Here is a 15,402-nt window from a genome sequence, read left to right as displayed (position 1 = left end):
GAGAAATTCTAGATATGTTCCCCAAAATTAATGTCTGGAAGCAAAGAAGAATGCTAAATATTCTAAAGATGATTGGCCTTGACAATGCCCCATATTATTTCTCATTAAAAAAAAAAAAAGAAAAGGAAATGTTTGTCCCATTATCTCGCACATGACTCACTCTTTTCATCAGGTCGGTTCAGTCGCTCATTTGTGTCCGATTCTTTGCAACCCCATGGACTACAGCATGCCTGGCTTCCCTGTCCATCACCAGTTCTTCATACACATAGTATAGTGACCTCTCTTGTTTCTCTGATGGGATTGATCAAACATGTTCTCTGTTTGCGATGCAGAGCCTCGGAGTCGTCCTCTATGTGCTTGTGTGTGGGGCCCTGCCGTTTGATGGGAGCACACTGCAGAATCTGCGGGCCCGGGTGTTGAGTGGAAAGTTTCGCATCCCATTTTTTATGTCCACAGGTAAGGGAGATGCCAGCACACAGCTATGACTGGGTTCATTGAACAGTAGACATGCTAAGTTATCCCAGAATTGAGTGATGGGGTATACATGGCCCATTTAACAGTTTGCTGAATTGAACCTCTAGAGGCACGATTCTATAGGAACACAGTGTCTAGGTTTTAGCTTCAGATAACCCGGCTCAAGTTTGGTCCTAGACTCTACACAGGGCTGCTAGTGTGGTGGGCAGATTACTAAGTCTTTCTGAGCTTTCGTTTCCTCATTAATAAAAGGCTGACAGTTTTGTGAGGACCACTACTATGAGAACTAAATTAAATAATGTTGGAGATTTAGTAGGCCCAGCACATAGTAGCAGGGCAGTAGATAATAGTCCTGGTTCGTCTCTGTTTTATCTCTCCCTTTTTCAGGATAATATTTCTGTTGGGTTGGTCAAAAAGGTCATTTGAATTCTTCTGTAATACTTAAATGGTAAAATTGTTTGGCCAATCCAGTATTTACTGGGGGCTCCACTGAGATGTGGTAATAAATGGCAAGGGGAAAGCAGGCTTTGCATCTTAGTCTTGCTGATATTACATTTCCTGCTTCTGTGACATTTATCCCCCCAACTCAAATAAAAAAGTACTTTTTGAATGAGTGGGCAGTAGCTCTTAGAAAAAAGTATCACTGAAAACAGGCACCCAGAATCTACAGTATTTCATCACTGTCTATTTGCACACATAAGAAAGGGACATTCTGGGGCAACGCTCTAAGCAGTCTGCTTAGTTTTGCTTCATCATGGTTTCAGTTAAAGGTACAACCTATAGAGTGGATGTCAGCTGGGTTGGGAGTAGAGTGTAAGCACATGGGAATTACGTTTTAGAAAGAAAACAAGAATTGCATTTGAAATCAACATCAGAAATGTTGTTTCTAAAATGCATTTTGGAAAAAAGCCATGGGAAAAATAAATAGAGCCAGGTGGTAGGTTAGGGATGGTGGTTGGATGTTTATTTGTAAAGGTATGGCAGGGAACCCCTTCCCTGAAAAACAGACGTTTTGGTGAAGACTTGGAGAAGATGAAGGGAGAGTGTGAGCTGTGCAGTCTGAGGAAAGGCTTTGCAGGCAGAGGGGACGGTGAGAGGGCAAAGGCCTTGGGGAGAGAACATACATGAGTGTCTAAGGAGCAGGCTGGAAGCCTCTGTGCTAGAAAGAAATGAGAGAGAGGACGGGAGAGGTGCAGTCAGAGGGGCAGGAGAAAGCTCACTTTGAGGGCCTGGTCAATCAGTGTGTAAAGACCTGAGTTTTCACTCTTAAGTGAAATGCGAAAAATTAGAGGATTTTAACAAAGGAATGGCATTAACTTTGGGTTTTCTTTAACTTTTATTATTTATTATGAAAAATTTCAAGCATGCAAAAGTATTGAAAGAATTTTATGGTGACTTTTGTTCTTTTTATTAAAAAAAAATCACTCTGCCAACTCTCTTGGTTGAAAAGTTCAAGGGCTGAAGGAGGGAGACCAGTTAGTAGGAGATTTTGGTGGCTAGTTCCCAGACTGGAGTGTAGAGATTGGGGTGGTAAGAAGCCTTCAGATTCAAGAGATAATACGCACTGTGTGGCACTGTTCCAAGCGTTTTGCAAACATTAACTCATTTAATTATTTTAACAACCTTATAAGATACATGAGACTATTAGCCCCCATTTTATAGGTGATAAAGCTGAAACTAGGAGAAGTTTAGCTATTTTCCCAAGATAACACAGCTACTAAGTGACTGAACTAGAATTTAAACCTAGGCAGTCTGGCTCCAGCAACATTTATGTGGGATTTGATCTGAGAGAAAGAGAGTAATTAAAGGTAACTCCAGGGTTCTTGGCTTGAGCAACTGGAAGGATGGATTTACTGCTAATGGAGGTGGGAATGGCTAGAGAAGACTGCTTCCATTTTGGAGAGAGGTTTTAGATGTATTCATTTGAGATGCCCATTAGACATCTAAGTTGAGTTATGGTGTGGGCAGTTGAAATTAGTAGGGCTTGGTTGGGAGTGGTGGGCTATGGATACACATTTGGGAATGATCAGTGTATAGATAAGATTTAAAGCTCTGAGATAAGATCACATTTTAGGCCATGGATGTAGGAATGAGAAAAGGTCCAAAGATTAATCTCTGGGACACGCTAACATTCAGTGATCAGGACGGTGAACAGGGATCAGCATAGGAATGGTTAGTAAGGTAAGCCAGAGCGTTTTGTGTCCTGGAAAACAAGGGAAGAGGATGTTTCAAGGAGAAGGAATGAGGAACGGTGTGGAGTGCCCCTGATGGGTCAGATGATAGAGCTTGTTGGAGGACAGAGAGGACGAAAAGTGCCCCATCATACTAAGAAAGCATTGAGACAGGAAAACAAGGCAGGCAGCCTCGTGTTGATCAGAGGGTCAGTTTTTTATAGGGTAACTTACTCACAGGGTGGGATCAGACAGACAGCGATCCAGAAGCATTTCCAGCTGTACTCTGCACTGTGAAGGGGACAGTTTTCTAGTTAACCCAAGAATATAAGGGTATGTGCTTAGAAACAGGAAGTACATTCCTGTCAAGATTTATGAATGGGTGACTAGTCTCATGGGCACCAGGAATATGTCAGCCAAGCTCTTCATCACTGTTTGGAGATACCAGAGCATAGAGGCCACCTGGACCTCATGGTCATGAAACAGCGTCCAGTAACTACACAGTCCTTGACACAAGGAAGCGGTTTACTGCACGCCACAGACTTGGGGCACAGTCAGTGGAAGGATAGGAGGAATGTAGGGGCCCAAGATAGCATCAGTTATGCTAACTGATATATCAGATTTAGAAATTTGAAGATCATTGATGATCTTGAAGTACAGATTTGGTGGTGGAGAAGGAGCAAAGCTCTAATTCATGTCAATACAACCAAAAAAGAATGGATGGGAAATGGAGAGAAAGGAAATAGGCGCAACTCTTTCTGGTTTACCCTACAAGGAAGCAGAGAAGGGTGTGGTGGATTGCTCTGACAGGCATCACCAGTGATCTTGTCCTAATCTACTAGATATCCTCAGGCTTTATCTTAATGACTGCATGGCAGTGTTTGGAGCTAAACACTAAAAGTTCACCACTGCTTGCTTTCTTTCTTAAAAGTAAACTTTATTTTTTAGACCAGTTTTGGGTTCATAGCAGAGTTAAGCGGGAAGTGCAGAGAGCTCCCGCGTTCGCCCCCGCCCCACCCGCACACTCACAGCTTCCTGCACTGTCATTTGTTTGTTGCTGTTCAGTCGCTAAGCCGAGTCCAGCTGTTTGCAGCTCCATGGACTGCAGCACGCCAGGCTTCCCTGTCCTCCACTATCTCCCAGAGTTTGCTCAAATTCATGTCCATTGAGTCAGTGATGCACTCTAAGCATCTCATCTTCTGCCGCCCTTTTCTCCTTTTGCCTTCAATCTTCCCTAGCATCAGGGTCTTTTCCAGTGAGTCAGCTCTTTCCATCAGGCAGCCAATGTTTTGGAGCTTCAGTTTTAACATCAGTCCTTCCAATGAATATTCAGGGTTGCTTTCCTTTAGGATTGACTGGTTTGATCTCCTTGCAGTGCAAGGGACTCTCAAGAATCTTCTCCAGTACCATAATTCGAAAGCATGAGTTCTTTGATGCTCAGCCTATTTTATGGTCCAGCTCTTACATCTGTACATGACTACTGAAAAAGCCATACCTTTGACTGTTCTTTTGTTGGCAAAATGATGTCTTTGCTTTTTAATACGGCGTCTAGGTTGTCATAGCTTTCTTCCGCTGTCAGTATCTGAGGTAGACGTTTGTTACAGTTGATCAGCCTGCAGTGACACTACACTGAATTATCGCTGAAGTCCACTGTTGACTGTGGTTCTAGTGTCCTACAGAGACTCCTCTGTGCCTGTTCACCCCCTCCCGCTCCCTTAACCCCCGCAGTCGGTGATCATTTCGCCGTCTCCGCAGTTTTCCCTCTTCCCGAATGTCGTATAGTTGGGATCGTGTAGTGTGTGACCTTTTCAGATTGGCTTCTTTCACTTAGTAATACGTGTATAAAGTTCCTCTGTGTCTTTTCGTGGATTAATAGCTCATTTCTTTTTAATGTTCCATAATGTTCCATTGCCTGGACATACCCAGTTTGTTTATCCATTAGCCTACTGATTGACATCTTGGTTGCTTCCGTGTTTTGGCAGTTATGAACGAAACTGCTGCAGATGTCCACGTGCAGGTTTTTGTGTGGATGTAAGTTTTCAGCTCACCTGAATAAATACCAGGGAGTGGGGTTGCTGGATTATACTCTAAGGCTATCTTTAGTTTTGTAAGAAACCACCATACTATCTTTCAGAGTGCCCGTACCATTTTGCATCTCCCCCAGCAATGAGTGAGAGTTCCTGTTGCTCCCCATCTTTGCCAGCATTTAGTGTTATCAGTGCTTTGGGTCTTTGCTGTCCTAACAGGTGTAAAGTGGTACCTTTGTTATTTTAACTTGTAAGTCCTTAATGCTGTATGATGGCTAGCAGTTAATATGCATATTTACCATCTGCATGTCTTGTTTGGTGTATGTATAAATGTTTTCCCCATTTTTTAATTGAGTTGTGTATTTTATCGTTGAGTCACTTCTTTTTTTTATTATTAATTTTTTTGGAGCATGGTTGCTTTGCAGTGTTCTGTTACTTTCTACTGTACAGCAAAATGAATCAGCCACTCCTTGCTTTTTTAAATACCTTTTTTTCCATTGCTTCTCAGACACGACTTTCTCCAGTTTTCCTCCTGTCTCCCTGACTGCACCTTGTCTGCCAGATGTCTCTCTGCTCATCCTGTAAATCTTTTCTCTTCACACCATCTTTCTGAGCAAATTATTCATTCCCATGGCTGTCGTCATTGCAATGATGTCCCCAGTTAACAGTTAACTCTTTGGCCCAGACCTCTCCTCTGGGGTGAGGGGCTTATATATCCAATCAGTTGCTACCATCAGCTTCACTGGCATGTCTTCAATTCACATCAGTGGAAACATTTTCAAAACTGAATTTAACTTCCTCCTTAGATTTGCTCTATTCTGTGTTCCCTGTCTTAGTGAATGGTGTCACTGTCTGACCAAGATAGAAACTAGCCTTGACTCCTCACCGCAGCTGCTCACTTACCAAACCCTGAACATCCCACCCTCCATTCCTATAGACACTTCTGTAGTGGCTCTTACCTGGATTAAATAATAGCCAATTAAATGGATGCCTGACTCCAGCCTTATCCTCTAATGCAGTCTCCACACAGTTGCACAAGTAGTATTTCTAAAATACATATGTCAAAACAAACAACACACACACTTGCACACAAATCTGCTTATGTCACTTTCCAGCTTAAGCTTTTCAGTAGTTTATCATTTCCTCTAGCCTAGCTTTCACTCCTTAACATGGCTAGAGCATTGACTTCATTTTTGATCATGACCATAGTAAAAAATGCAAGTTATACTGTGACCTAGAAAATACATATATACATACAACTTAACAAAGTTTTCTTTTTTTTAAAAAAAAAGCACAATTCGTCTTTACTATATGCAGTGCACTCTAACATTTTATTCTGTTACATTAAAAATGCTGACTATTACTTACTAGGTTGATCACATGAATGCTGTTTGAAAATCAGTGGCATGGAAATACCTCTGTGACCTGGCTCCTGCCTGTCTCTTCAGCCCAAGACCCCATTCTACGTCTGGTCACCCTAAGTTCCTTCCAGTTCCCCGAACAAGTTATGTTTTCGGGAGCACTTCCTTGCTTCTGGGATGCTTCTTCTCCTCCCACCCCATGCCACCCTCTCCTGTATTCCAGAGCAAGAAGTTAGATGTGATAGAGATAAAAGTCTAGAAAATCTAGCCTACGATTCTTTCTTTCCTCATGGGACTTCCCAAACATTTCATTATAATAATTTCTTTCTTTCCGTGTCTTCCACACCAGACTGTGAGCTTAGAGAAAGTAAAGACAAAACATGGTTTTTTTTCACAGTTGTGTCTAGCCTAGCAGAGTTTCTGGCATGTGGTAGGATTTAGTAAACAGTAAGTAAATAGAATTCTGCTTAAAACCCTCCAGTGGCTTTCATTTACTCTTGGAAAACCATTCCAAAAGTCATTATTATTATGGCCGACATGAGGCGCACTGTGGTGGGCCCCAGTCTTTAATCTCATTTGCTGCTCTTCTTTGCTCTAGGCCCCGAGCTCCAGTCACAGAGGCGTCTTTGCTGCTTCTCACACTTGCCAAGTGCATGCATTCCTGTTTCCTCAGATACTCACATGGCTTCCTCACTTCACTTGAGGTTTCTGCTTGACTGTCCCCTTAGAGGGGCCTCTCCTGACGCCCTCCTCATTCCCTTTCCATAGCTCCGCCTCACGCTTTTTCATGGCGTTCGCCACCATCTGGCATTGTTTACTGTGTCCCCGTCCCTCATCCCCACTGCCTCTTGACTGTAATGAGGTTTTGTTTTTGTTCACTGCTGTATTCCCCGGGCTTTGGACAGTGCATGGGTCCTGGTAGGCACTCGGTAAATGTCTCTTAAATGAATGAATACATGCATGAATGCATGGGTTTCTTACTACCAGGTAATTCCAATAATAATATCAGTAACCATAACTTACATTGCTTTAGGGCTTTCAGGTTTACAAAGTGCTTCCTATGCTTGATCTAATTTGAGCTAGGTAATTGTCCTCTGGAGTTGGTACTGGCACATAGTGTTTATCATTTTGCCAATGACGTTTGAGAAGCTGGCGTTTAAGGAAGTTTAGTTGACTTGCCTGAAGACACACAGGTGATAAATGACTAAGTCAGTTCGCAAACTCAGTGTTTGTTCTACTGCACCACACTGTTAGAAAGAAAGGGCGAGATAAACAAACCGCTTCCTCTGCTTTTCCAGTGTCCACAGTGTTTGCTGTGAGCAGCTCAGATCCCTTCTCCCCTCCACCCCCACAGCGTGGCAGAGGATTTTCACTCAAGTCTTAGCAGACGTGGCTTCAGACAGCGGATGCTGGTAGCTAACTATACCGTCAGCCACGAAGTCTGTTAGTGCTTAGAAATAAACTGCACAACATCTTCACTACTTAGAAAGAACTAATATTTATAGCATGGTATAAGTTAGCAGGAAAGTTTAAAGACTTAGAGAATACCAACATAATTATCCTAAACGTGATCAGTCCTGAATCCTGGACAAGTAATTCCCTAAATAGGAATAACATTTTTTGGTAAGATTAAGTACGGAAAGGAACAAGAACCCCGAGTAGGAAATGAGTGGACAGTTGCCATGCTACCAGTGTATTCTCTCTGCCCTCGGGGACAGACGTGTGCTTGGCCTTGCCCACCATCACAGGGCCGAACCCCGGGCCCCTCAGAGACTTCTGTCAGGATAAGCCATGGGAGAAAAGGAGTGCGTCAGATGGTTTTGTCTTTGCTCAGCTTAGACGTCCTTCAGGTACCAAAAAGGTTCAAATTCATGTAGAGGAAACCTAGAGTCTGTCCCTGAGTCCTTCTGCTTACACCTCTAGTTTCTGGACATAATTGTACCTCATTAGACCCAAAGTGAATTACTTACCTGGAGGCTGGAGCCAGCCACTCTGCAGCCTGTCAGGGCTGCTGTCACTGTGCTACGGAAGATGATGCAGCTGGGGGCGTCCTACAGAACAGGGCCCTTTTTTTTTCCCTCAGGCTGTTGTCATAGACCTGAACTGAGTTTATCCCTTTTTCTGCCAAAAGGGTCTAGAAACTCCAGCTGAACCAGTGTTGTTTTTTTTTTAATGGGCACTTGGGTAGCAGAGTGGGGAAGGCCCCATCGTCTAGCTTCTTCTAGCCAAATTGAATTCCAGAATATGTACAGCTGTGTGGGAGGCCATACTATACAAATGGATATAGTTAGTTCAAGAATTCTAAGCATCTCTTTATTGTCAGTAATGTGTGGAATGAAGTACCCTTGCAGTTAGTGGATATTTCTGGGCCTGGTCTTGTTTGTTTGATACAAACTTCCCTTCATGGGCATCTCGAGATACACTGAAGACATGCTTTCAATTTGGAATGACGGGTATAAATTTACAAGGATTTATTTGGGGTGGATCGATTTCATACCACCTAGTTCAGTAACTGTGTATCTGTCTTCCTCTCCTCGCCCCTAGAATGCAGACTCCTTTTTATCAGAACTGTGTTTCACAGGTACGGCAGCATCCTCCATAAAATTTAAAGGTGACTGGCATGGTGTAAACATTCAATAAGTTTTCCTTTAATGAAAAATTGAATCATCACCACTTACCTGTAGAATCTTCTGTCAGACTCTTGTATTTTATTATTATTAATAAAGTGATAGGTAACTCACTGATGATCTGAATTACTAACTGGCTTTATGTACTTTTGTTATATAGGTTATTATATAAATGATCAGGTCGAGTGATTTCTAGTTCAAAAAGGGTTTGCTCTGCAATCAAGTTGGCTTTCAATGTCTTAAGTAAAATATGTTTGATCTAGACTGGTGTTTCTGGGTTAAGCTTCTTGGAGCATTCCAAAGACCAGTTAGGTATTGATGAAACCCTGAGCCTAAATTATAGAAGCTGAAACTTGCTGTTTGTTTTGAGTCTCTGCAGAAGGTGAGACCTGACCTGGCCACATGTGTTCGCAAATTCTTTCTCTGACTTCCGCTCCCACTGAGGGAAGCCAGCAATGTAAATATTTTGAGCATCAAGCTCAATCACTACCAGTATATTTTTAAAAGCCATGAGAGGCCTACTTATTAAAGCCTGTTTTGTCTTATTCACCAGTTATACCACCTATTAGCAAATATAGTAAGATCAGTCATTTATTTAGCTGAAGGAAAATTAATTTACAGTGGAATAAACTGCACTGACGGCAAGTATGTAGAGATCTCTTGTGGACAATATTTTTGAGTCCGTATTGATTAAACGTCATTTGTGACTTAATTAATTGTAATATTGCATAAGCATTTTATCATTCAGAATGCAAGACCCAGGCTTACATAATGCTTCTGCAGGAGACTACTGTGCAGCTACTGCCAAAAAGCTTCCACTTAGATGCAAACAGCTTGGCCCTGATGGGCTTACTCATCAAGAACCACACAACATCTTGCTTGGCTAAAAGCACTTTGTTTAGAGGGATTGGGACAGGAGATTAAAGTAACTCGCCCATCAGTCTCTATATACTCAAGGACTCAGAGTCCTCAGAGCAGTTCTTCCATGCCTTTTTAAGGAACACTGTGCTACTTAGGGGGTGCTTCCCCAGGGGCTCAGAGGTAAAGAATCCACTTGCAAGGCAAGAGGTGAAGGAGACATGGTTTAATCCCTGGGTCTAGAAGATTCCCTGGAGGAGGAAATGGCAGTCCACTCCAGTATTCTTGCCTGTGATTGCACCGAAGACAATAGAAAACCAGGAGGTACATATGGGTGCTGCCTGGTTTATTGTTGTTATCCTTTTCAGACACACTGTCTCCTCTCTTCAGCATCCCGATACAGGAAAATAGAGTCAGGGAAGATGTCCTAGATGGATAATAGCTAACAGCCAGCCATTGAACACTTTCCCAGTACTAGACACTGTGCATTAGCCTACTGATACCTCATGTTTAAAACAACCCTATGAGGTAGGCCCCCACTGTCACCTGACAGACAAGACAGTCAAGGCATGGTCAGGTTAAGTAACACCCCCAGAACCACCCAGCCAGGCAGTGGCAGAGCTGTTTGAGCCCTTGCAAGCTGGCTTCAAAGCTACCCAGGTGTCTTTGATTGTATTTTAATTCTCAATGAGTACATTTCTGACGAGTGATTCCAGGTATCAAGAGAGTTCTGGAATGGATATCTTTGCCCATCTGAATTACTTACAGAGGGAAAAAAGTTTTAGTATCAAGTACTGTGTATTGGATTCTGTATAAGTGAGCCAGAATTTTCTTCCACTATAATGCTTGCTATTAGGATTTAGAATATATTTGAATAGTAAGATAGTATAAATGACAAATTTTTATTTTAAAGATGTGACCTGCACATTGGACAGCCTCTAGTGTAAACAGTGGAACATGCTGGGATCTTTTCAAGGTGAGGGCTACAGGTAAATGTAAGCCTCCCCCAGCCCGTAAGCCAGAGACTCCTAATTTCTAAATCTTAATTCTGGCAACATCTCAGCCACCAAGAAGAACAGTTGAAAATAAGGAAAGATCAAGAAATAGATGTTATTTTTCTAACAAATGGAGATCTTTGGGTCAAATACTTGTTTTCTCCTCAGTCTGCCTCAGGTTGATGAACTTGTTAAACTCAAAGAGAAAGCCTCGCAGCCTGATTCCCAACAGAAGCTTTCCTCATCTGCACCCACCAGTGTTTGCTAAATTGTGCCAAGTCATCTCCCTTTGACTCTGTTCAGCCACAGAAAGGGTATCAGAGAATATAGATGTAAGGAACTTCCCTTCTGTTCCAGAACATTACAGTAATTTGCGGAAACCAGCGTTTTGGGGTAGAATTTGTATTTAAATGACTCTCCACTTCCTTGTCTGATCTCTTGCTGTTGGGCTATCCTTGTAGGAATTTTACTGAATTCTCTGGTACTGGGACTCGCACTTCTCTTTCCCCAAAAGAACTAAAAACATTCGGTTTCAAAACAGGACATTTTTTTCCTCAGTGTCATTTCTCTTAGAGGAGTTGATCTCAATGCTTGTTTATTATGAGTAAACTGTTTTACAACAGCCAACATTATTATAAAGTAAGTTCCATTAGAGTTAATTCCAAGATTATGTAGTTTCTGATACCTACAGCACCATTGTTCTAGCACTGTCCAATATAACAAAATTTCATTGTAATAACCCCTGTATTTTGTATGATTATACTTAACATTTATGCAGTGCATAAATGCATCTATAGGATAGCATATTCACTGTAATACATGTTCTTTATACATACAAGTGCCTTACTGCAAAATCATTGGTCTACATTGTTCAGATTTTAAAATAGTCACTTCATAAGATAGCTTTGAGCTTAGCTGACAATGACGGTGTTTCCTTCTCTGTGTGTTAGTCACTCAGTCATGTCCGACTCTTTGTGACCCTGTGGACTACAGCCTGCCAAGCTCCTCTGTCCATGGGATCATCCATCCAAGAACACTGGAGTGGGTTGCCATTTCCCAACCCTGGGTTCAAACCTGAGTCTCGTTCATTTCAGGAGGATTATTTACCGTCTGAGCTACCAGACGTGGCAAGGGTTTCCCTGGGCATTTTAAAAAAAGTTATTTCTAGAACTCAGTCCACTAGCAGAGTGAGGATTCCTAACTCTGGCCAGCTTCATACCAAAAAAAATGTATCTTGGCACGAATACTTATGACTTTTTTTTTTAATTTTAAGCCTTAATTTATTAATTCAGTATTTAACTCTTATCACAGTCATGTTGCTCCATACAGAATTTGTCTTTGTGGGTCAGTCATCAGTCTTGTTCTGTTTGTTATGATAATATCAGTTCTCTCCCACACGGCTACTTGAGCTGGCCAAAGTGAACGGATAATAGAATCAGGCTGTATATCACATTGTATTCTTGTTCTGAAAAGCATAAGAAATTAGTGCCATTTAACTTAAAAAAAAAATGAAGTTAAGTCATTTTCATGGAAACAGACATTTTAGCTAGTTTACTTTTGTTTCTTTTTTGGATTTTTGAGATTTGACAAAAACAGAGCCCTCTTTGAAATTTGAATTGCTCTGGAGGATTAAACATGATTAAGAAATTGGTTAAAATTATTGAAAACAAAGAGCTCTCGGGCTAGATGTTTTGGCATTGCCTTTGAACACACCTAGTGTTGACTAACCTTCCCAGGTGGCTCAGTGGGTAAAGGATCTGCCTGCCAGTGCAGGAGACCAGGGAGACATGGGTTTGATCCCTGAATCGGGCAGATCCCCTGGAGGAGGAAATGGCAACTCACTCCAGTATTTTTGCCAGGAAAGTCCCATGGACAGAGGAGTCTGGTGGGCTACATGCAGTCCATGGGGTCGCCAAAGAGTCCTACATGACTGCGCACACAGCAGATGAGTCTAGCATGGACTGGAAAGAGGGTGAGAAACCACAGCACACCCTCTTCCAAGCACCTGTACGAAACATGAACTTCCTGGGTAACTGCTTCTTGCTTGCATTCTCCCCGCGCCTCCTGGCACACAGATGTCTCCTGTTCCCCCAGCTCCAAGCAGTTTTATGTGGTCAGAAAGAATCTATGACTCAGTTCCTCTCAGACCACTCCTCTGCCCACAGAGCTGAAAATGATTGCTTTGTCATATCCCATTCTTTGGCAGCACATGAAGGGCTTAGGGACAGTTGGCATTTCCTGCATCAGAGAACCAGCCTAAAGATTCTGAGGGCCGGTTCCCTGAAGTTTTGCCTGCCCCTTCTGCCTGTTTCTGACTCCTTGATTGGGGAAGCCTGTGGTTGCCAGCCTTCCGTCCCCACCCCCATCACCATGCAACCACCAGGGCACGCCAGCCAAGCTTGCTCTTCTGCAGCGCATCTCAGCCTCACCACCACCCCTGCCTTCTCAGTTCACCCTAATGTGACTTGCTGTTTGTCCTGACACTGTCTGCCAGCTAGTTCAGAGCCTTCTGAATTGATTACCTGGCTTGCTTTCTATGGACTGGACTTATAGGTGACTCTGCTGTGATGGAACCTGTGGAGAGTACATGGCATTTGATTTATGGGAGGAAGAATGAAATTGATTTGATATGTGTTTATAAAGATATGCTGGCTGCTACCTAAAATATCAGCAGTTAATTTAGGTACTATATGGGTTAAAAGCTCTGGCTTTGGCATGAGACTGGCCAGAATTTGTATCCTAGTTTTGCCTCTTTTTAGCTGGTTAAGTTTCTTAGCTTACCTGATTTTTCATTTCTCTATTTGTATAATAGATATGGCACTAACAAGGACTAGTGTGTAAATTAGATGTTTAAGCTAACTTCAAGGGTTCATTTGTTTTAATTAGCACTCTGCCTACCTCTTATATGGTGCACAAGAAATGTTAGTAATTATTACTAAATAATATTTTTGAAAGAGTTTCTCTATTACTCTTCCATTCCCTCCTTCCTTATGTTGTTTTTCACTCTTCTCTCTCACTTCATTCTCTTAAGAGGGTAAAGACATATTATTAATACTCTCAGACACATCCGCAGGGTTTATGGAGAAGATCTGATCTGCCAAGAGCTGTTTGGGTTTGTTGTGTCATAGGCGCTATGGCTGTATCATACGCAGCTGCCTCCTCACGTGGTAATCTGATTTACACATTACTCTGGGCAGCCTCAGAAACAATTGATAAATAAGCACCCTCTGTGTGAATGAGACAGCGGACTCTAAAGCTACAAGGGGAGGCCTTGGAAATCATCTGATCCAGGCTTTTGCCCCCAAACAGTGCCACATTTGAATGTTCTGTAAAATGACAGTTGGCTGGCTTTTCCAGCTTGAAGCACAGAGAATGCCTGTTCTGTTGTGGGTTCTTGGAGTCAGATTGTTAAAGTTGTTAGGAGGAATTGTAGCAGTCGTCTTGTCCAGTGCTTCTTTCATCTGGCATCACCGAGAACCGATTTCAACCCATGTGCTGTGCAGGCCCTGGTGATGCAGAGCTCAGTGAGACGCTCAGGGACCCCCAGTCTTCCTCACACCAATACTGGGGGCCCTTTCTAACGACATCACAGATACCAGCCTCTGATTAGACATTTCTAATCAAAAACAAAGAAGACCCTCTGAGCCTGTTATGGAAATAGAAGAGGAGTCTGCTGAAAGGATTCATTTTCTTAAGAGCAGTGGAGCTTCTGCCTTGAGTATTGACAGCTTAGAAGCCAATGAGATGGTAGTTTCTGAGCTCAATCCTAGTGTTCTCAGATTGGGATTGGATATATTAGAAGAGCAAGAGGAAAAAGCGATTTTTTGGCCAGGCTTGAGAAAGGCTTAACATTGCCTATTAATTATTCAAGATTAAATAAGGAGTTGGATCCTAATGACTCCATACATTTTGAAACTTTACATAGGTAATGTAAATACAATATAAACTAGTCATTAAATGGAAATTTTCTAGTGACAATAAAGATACTATTTCACAGGTCAAATTGTTCTCATTTCATAGTTACGTGGCTTTTTCGAGTTGAAGGGGACCAAAGAGTTTATCCTATCCCGTTGCTTCTGGACTTAATTTTTAAAGTGAAACCTTACTCAGAATACAAATGTATAAAGGGAGTAAAGTCAGCTGTGCTCCAGGTGTGGCCTTGCCGACTTGACTGCCCCCCTCAACCCCACCTCACTTCCCTAAGGGGCCCCTCCTAAAATCCCTAGGACCTTAATCTCATACTTTGGATCAGTTCTAATAATTGAAAAGATTTTTCCTGCGTTGAAATTGTCACTTCTAATTATTCCAGATTCAAGGCCCTCAAGCAGCACAGTATAAACACACTGTCTTCCATGTGCCCTTCAGATGCTGCTGAGCGCTCCGTGTGCCCTTCCTGCCTGCACCTTCTCTTCTCCCCGAAAAATCAGCCTCATGGCTGTTAACCTTCAGCAGCATGTTTTCAGAGTTTTAATCAGGAACTTTTCTCTTATGTGATTCTATTAATATTTCTTCTTCTGTCTTGGAAATAGAGACAGAGCTTCTACTAAGTATCTCGGGTGAATTTCAAGTTGGTTTTAAACTCCCCCTTCTTCATCCTTTTTTTTTTTTTTCTCCCCTTCAGACTGAAAACTTTCAGCCTCTTAGAGAAAGTTGTTTTTTATCAAGGTCAAAAAAGGAAAAAGATGTTAAAGACCCGGCCTCAGAAGGAATTACAACTTGAGGAAGCGGTCTGAACTGAATTCCCATTTCAGGACCCTGCCCATACAGGAGCCCGCTCTCCACAAAGCCATCCAAATGCCTGTCAGCACCATGGGGCGGGGCCTGAGCTGGGCGCCCTCTAGTCCCCTTTGTGGTGGCGTTGGGTTTCGGGGGGGGGGGGGGGGGGGGGG

General features: G+C 42.5%; 1 protein-coding gene across 6 annotated transcripts in view; it reads left to right on the top strand.

Annotated features, from left to right (window-relative positions):
* The window catches only part of SIK3 (SIK family kinase 3), a 263,960-nt gene that overhangs the window by 215,176 nt on the left and 33,382 nt on the right, over positions 1-15,402 (top strand). For all 6 annotated transcript variants that reach the window (XM_069555268.1, XM_069555269.1, XM_069555266.1 and 3 more), the window contains exon 6: positions 333-456. In XM_069555268.1, the coding sequence (XP_069411369.1) occupies positions 333-456 (124 nt within the window). The remainder of the gene's footprint in view (positions 1-332; positions 457-15,402) is intronic.

The sequence above is a fragment of the Ovis canadensis genome, chromosome 15 (assembly GCF_042477335.2).
Source record: "Ovis canadensis isolate MfBH-ARS-UI-01 breed Bighorn chromosome 15, ARS-UI_OviCan_v2, whole genome shotgun sequence".
NCBI lineage: Eukaryota > Metazoa > Chordata > Mammalia > Artiodactyla > Bovidae > Ovis > Ovis canadensis.
The sequence above is the reverse complement of the archived record's forward strand: the minus strand, read 5'-3'. Positions and strand labels throughout refer to the sequence as shown.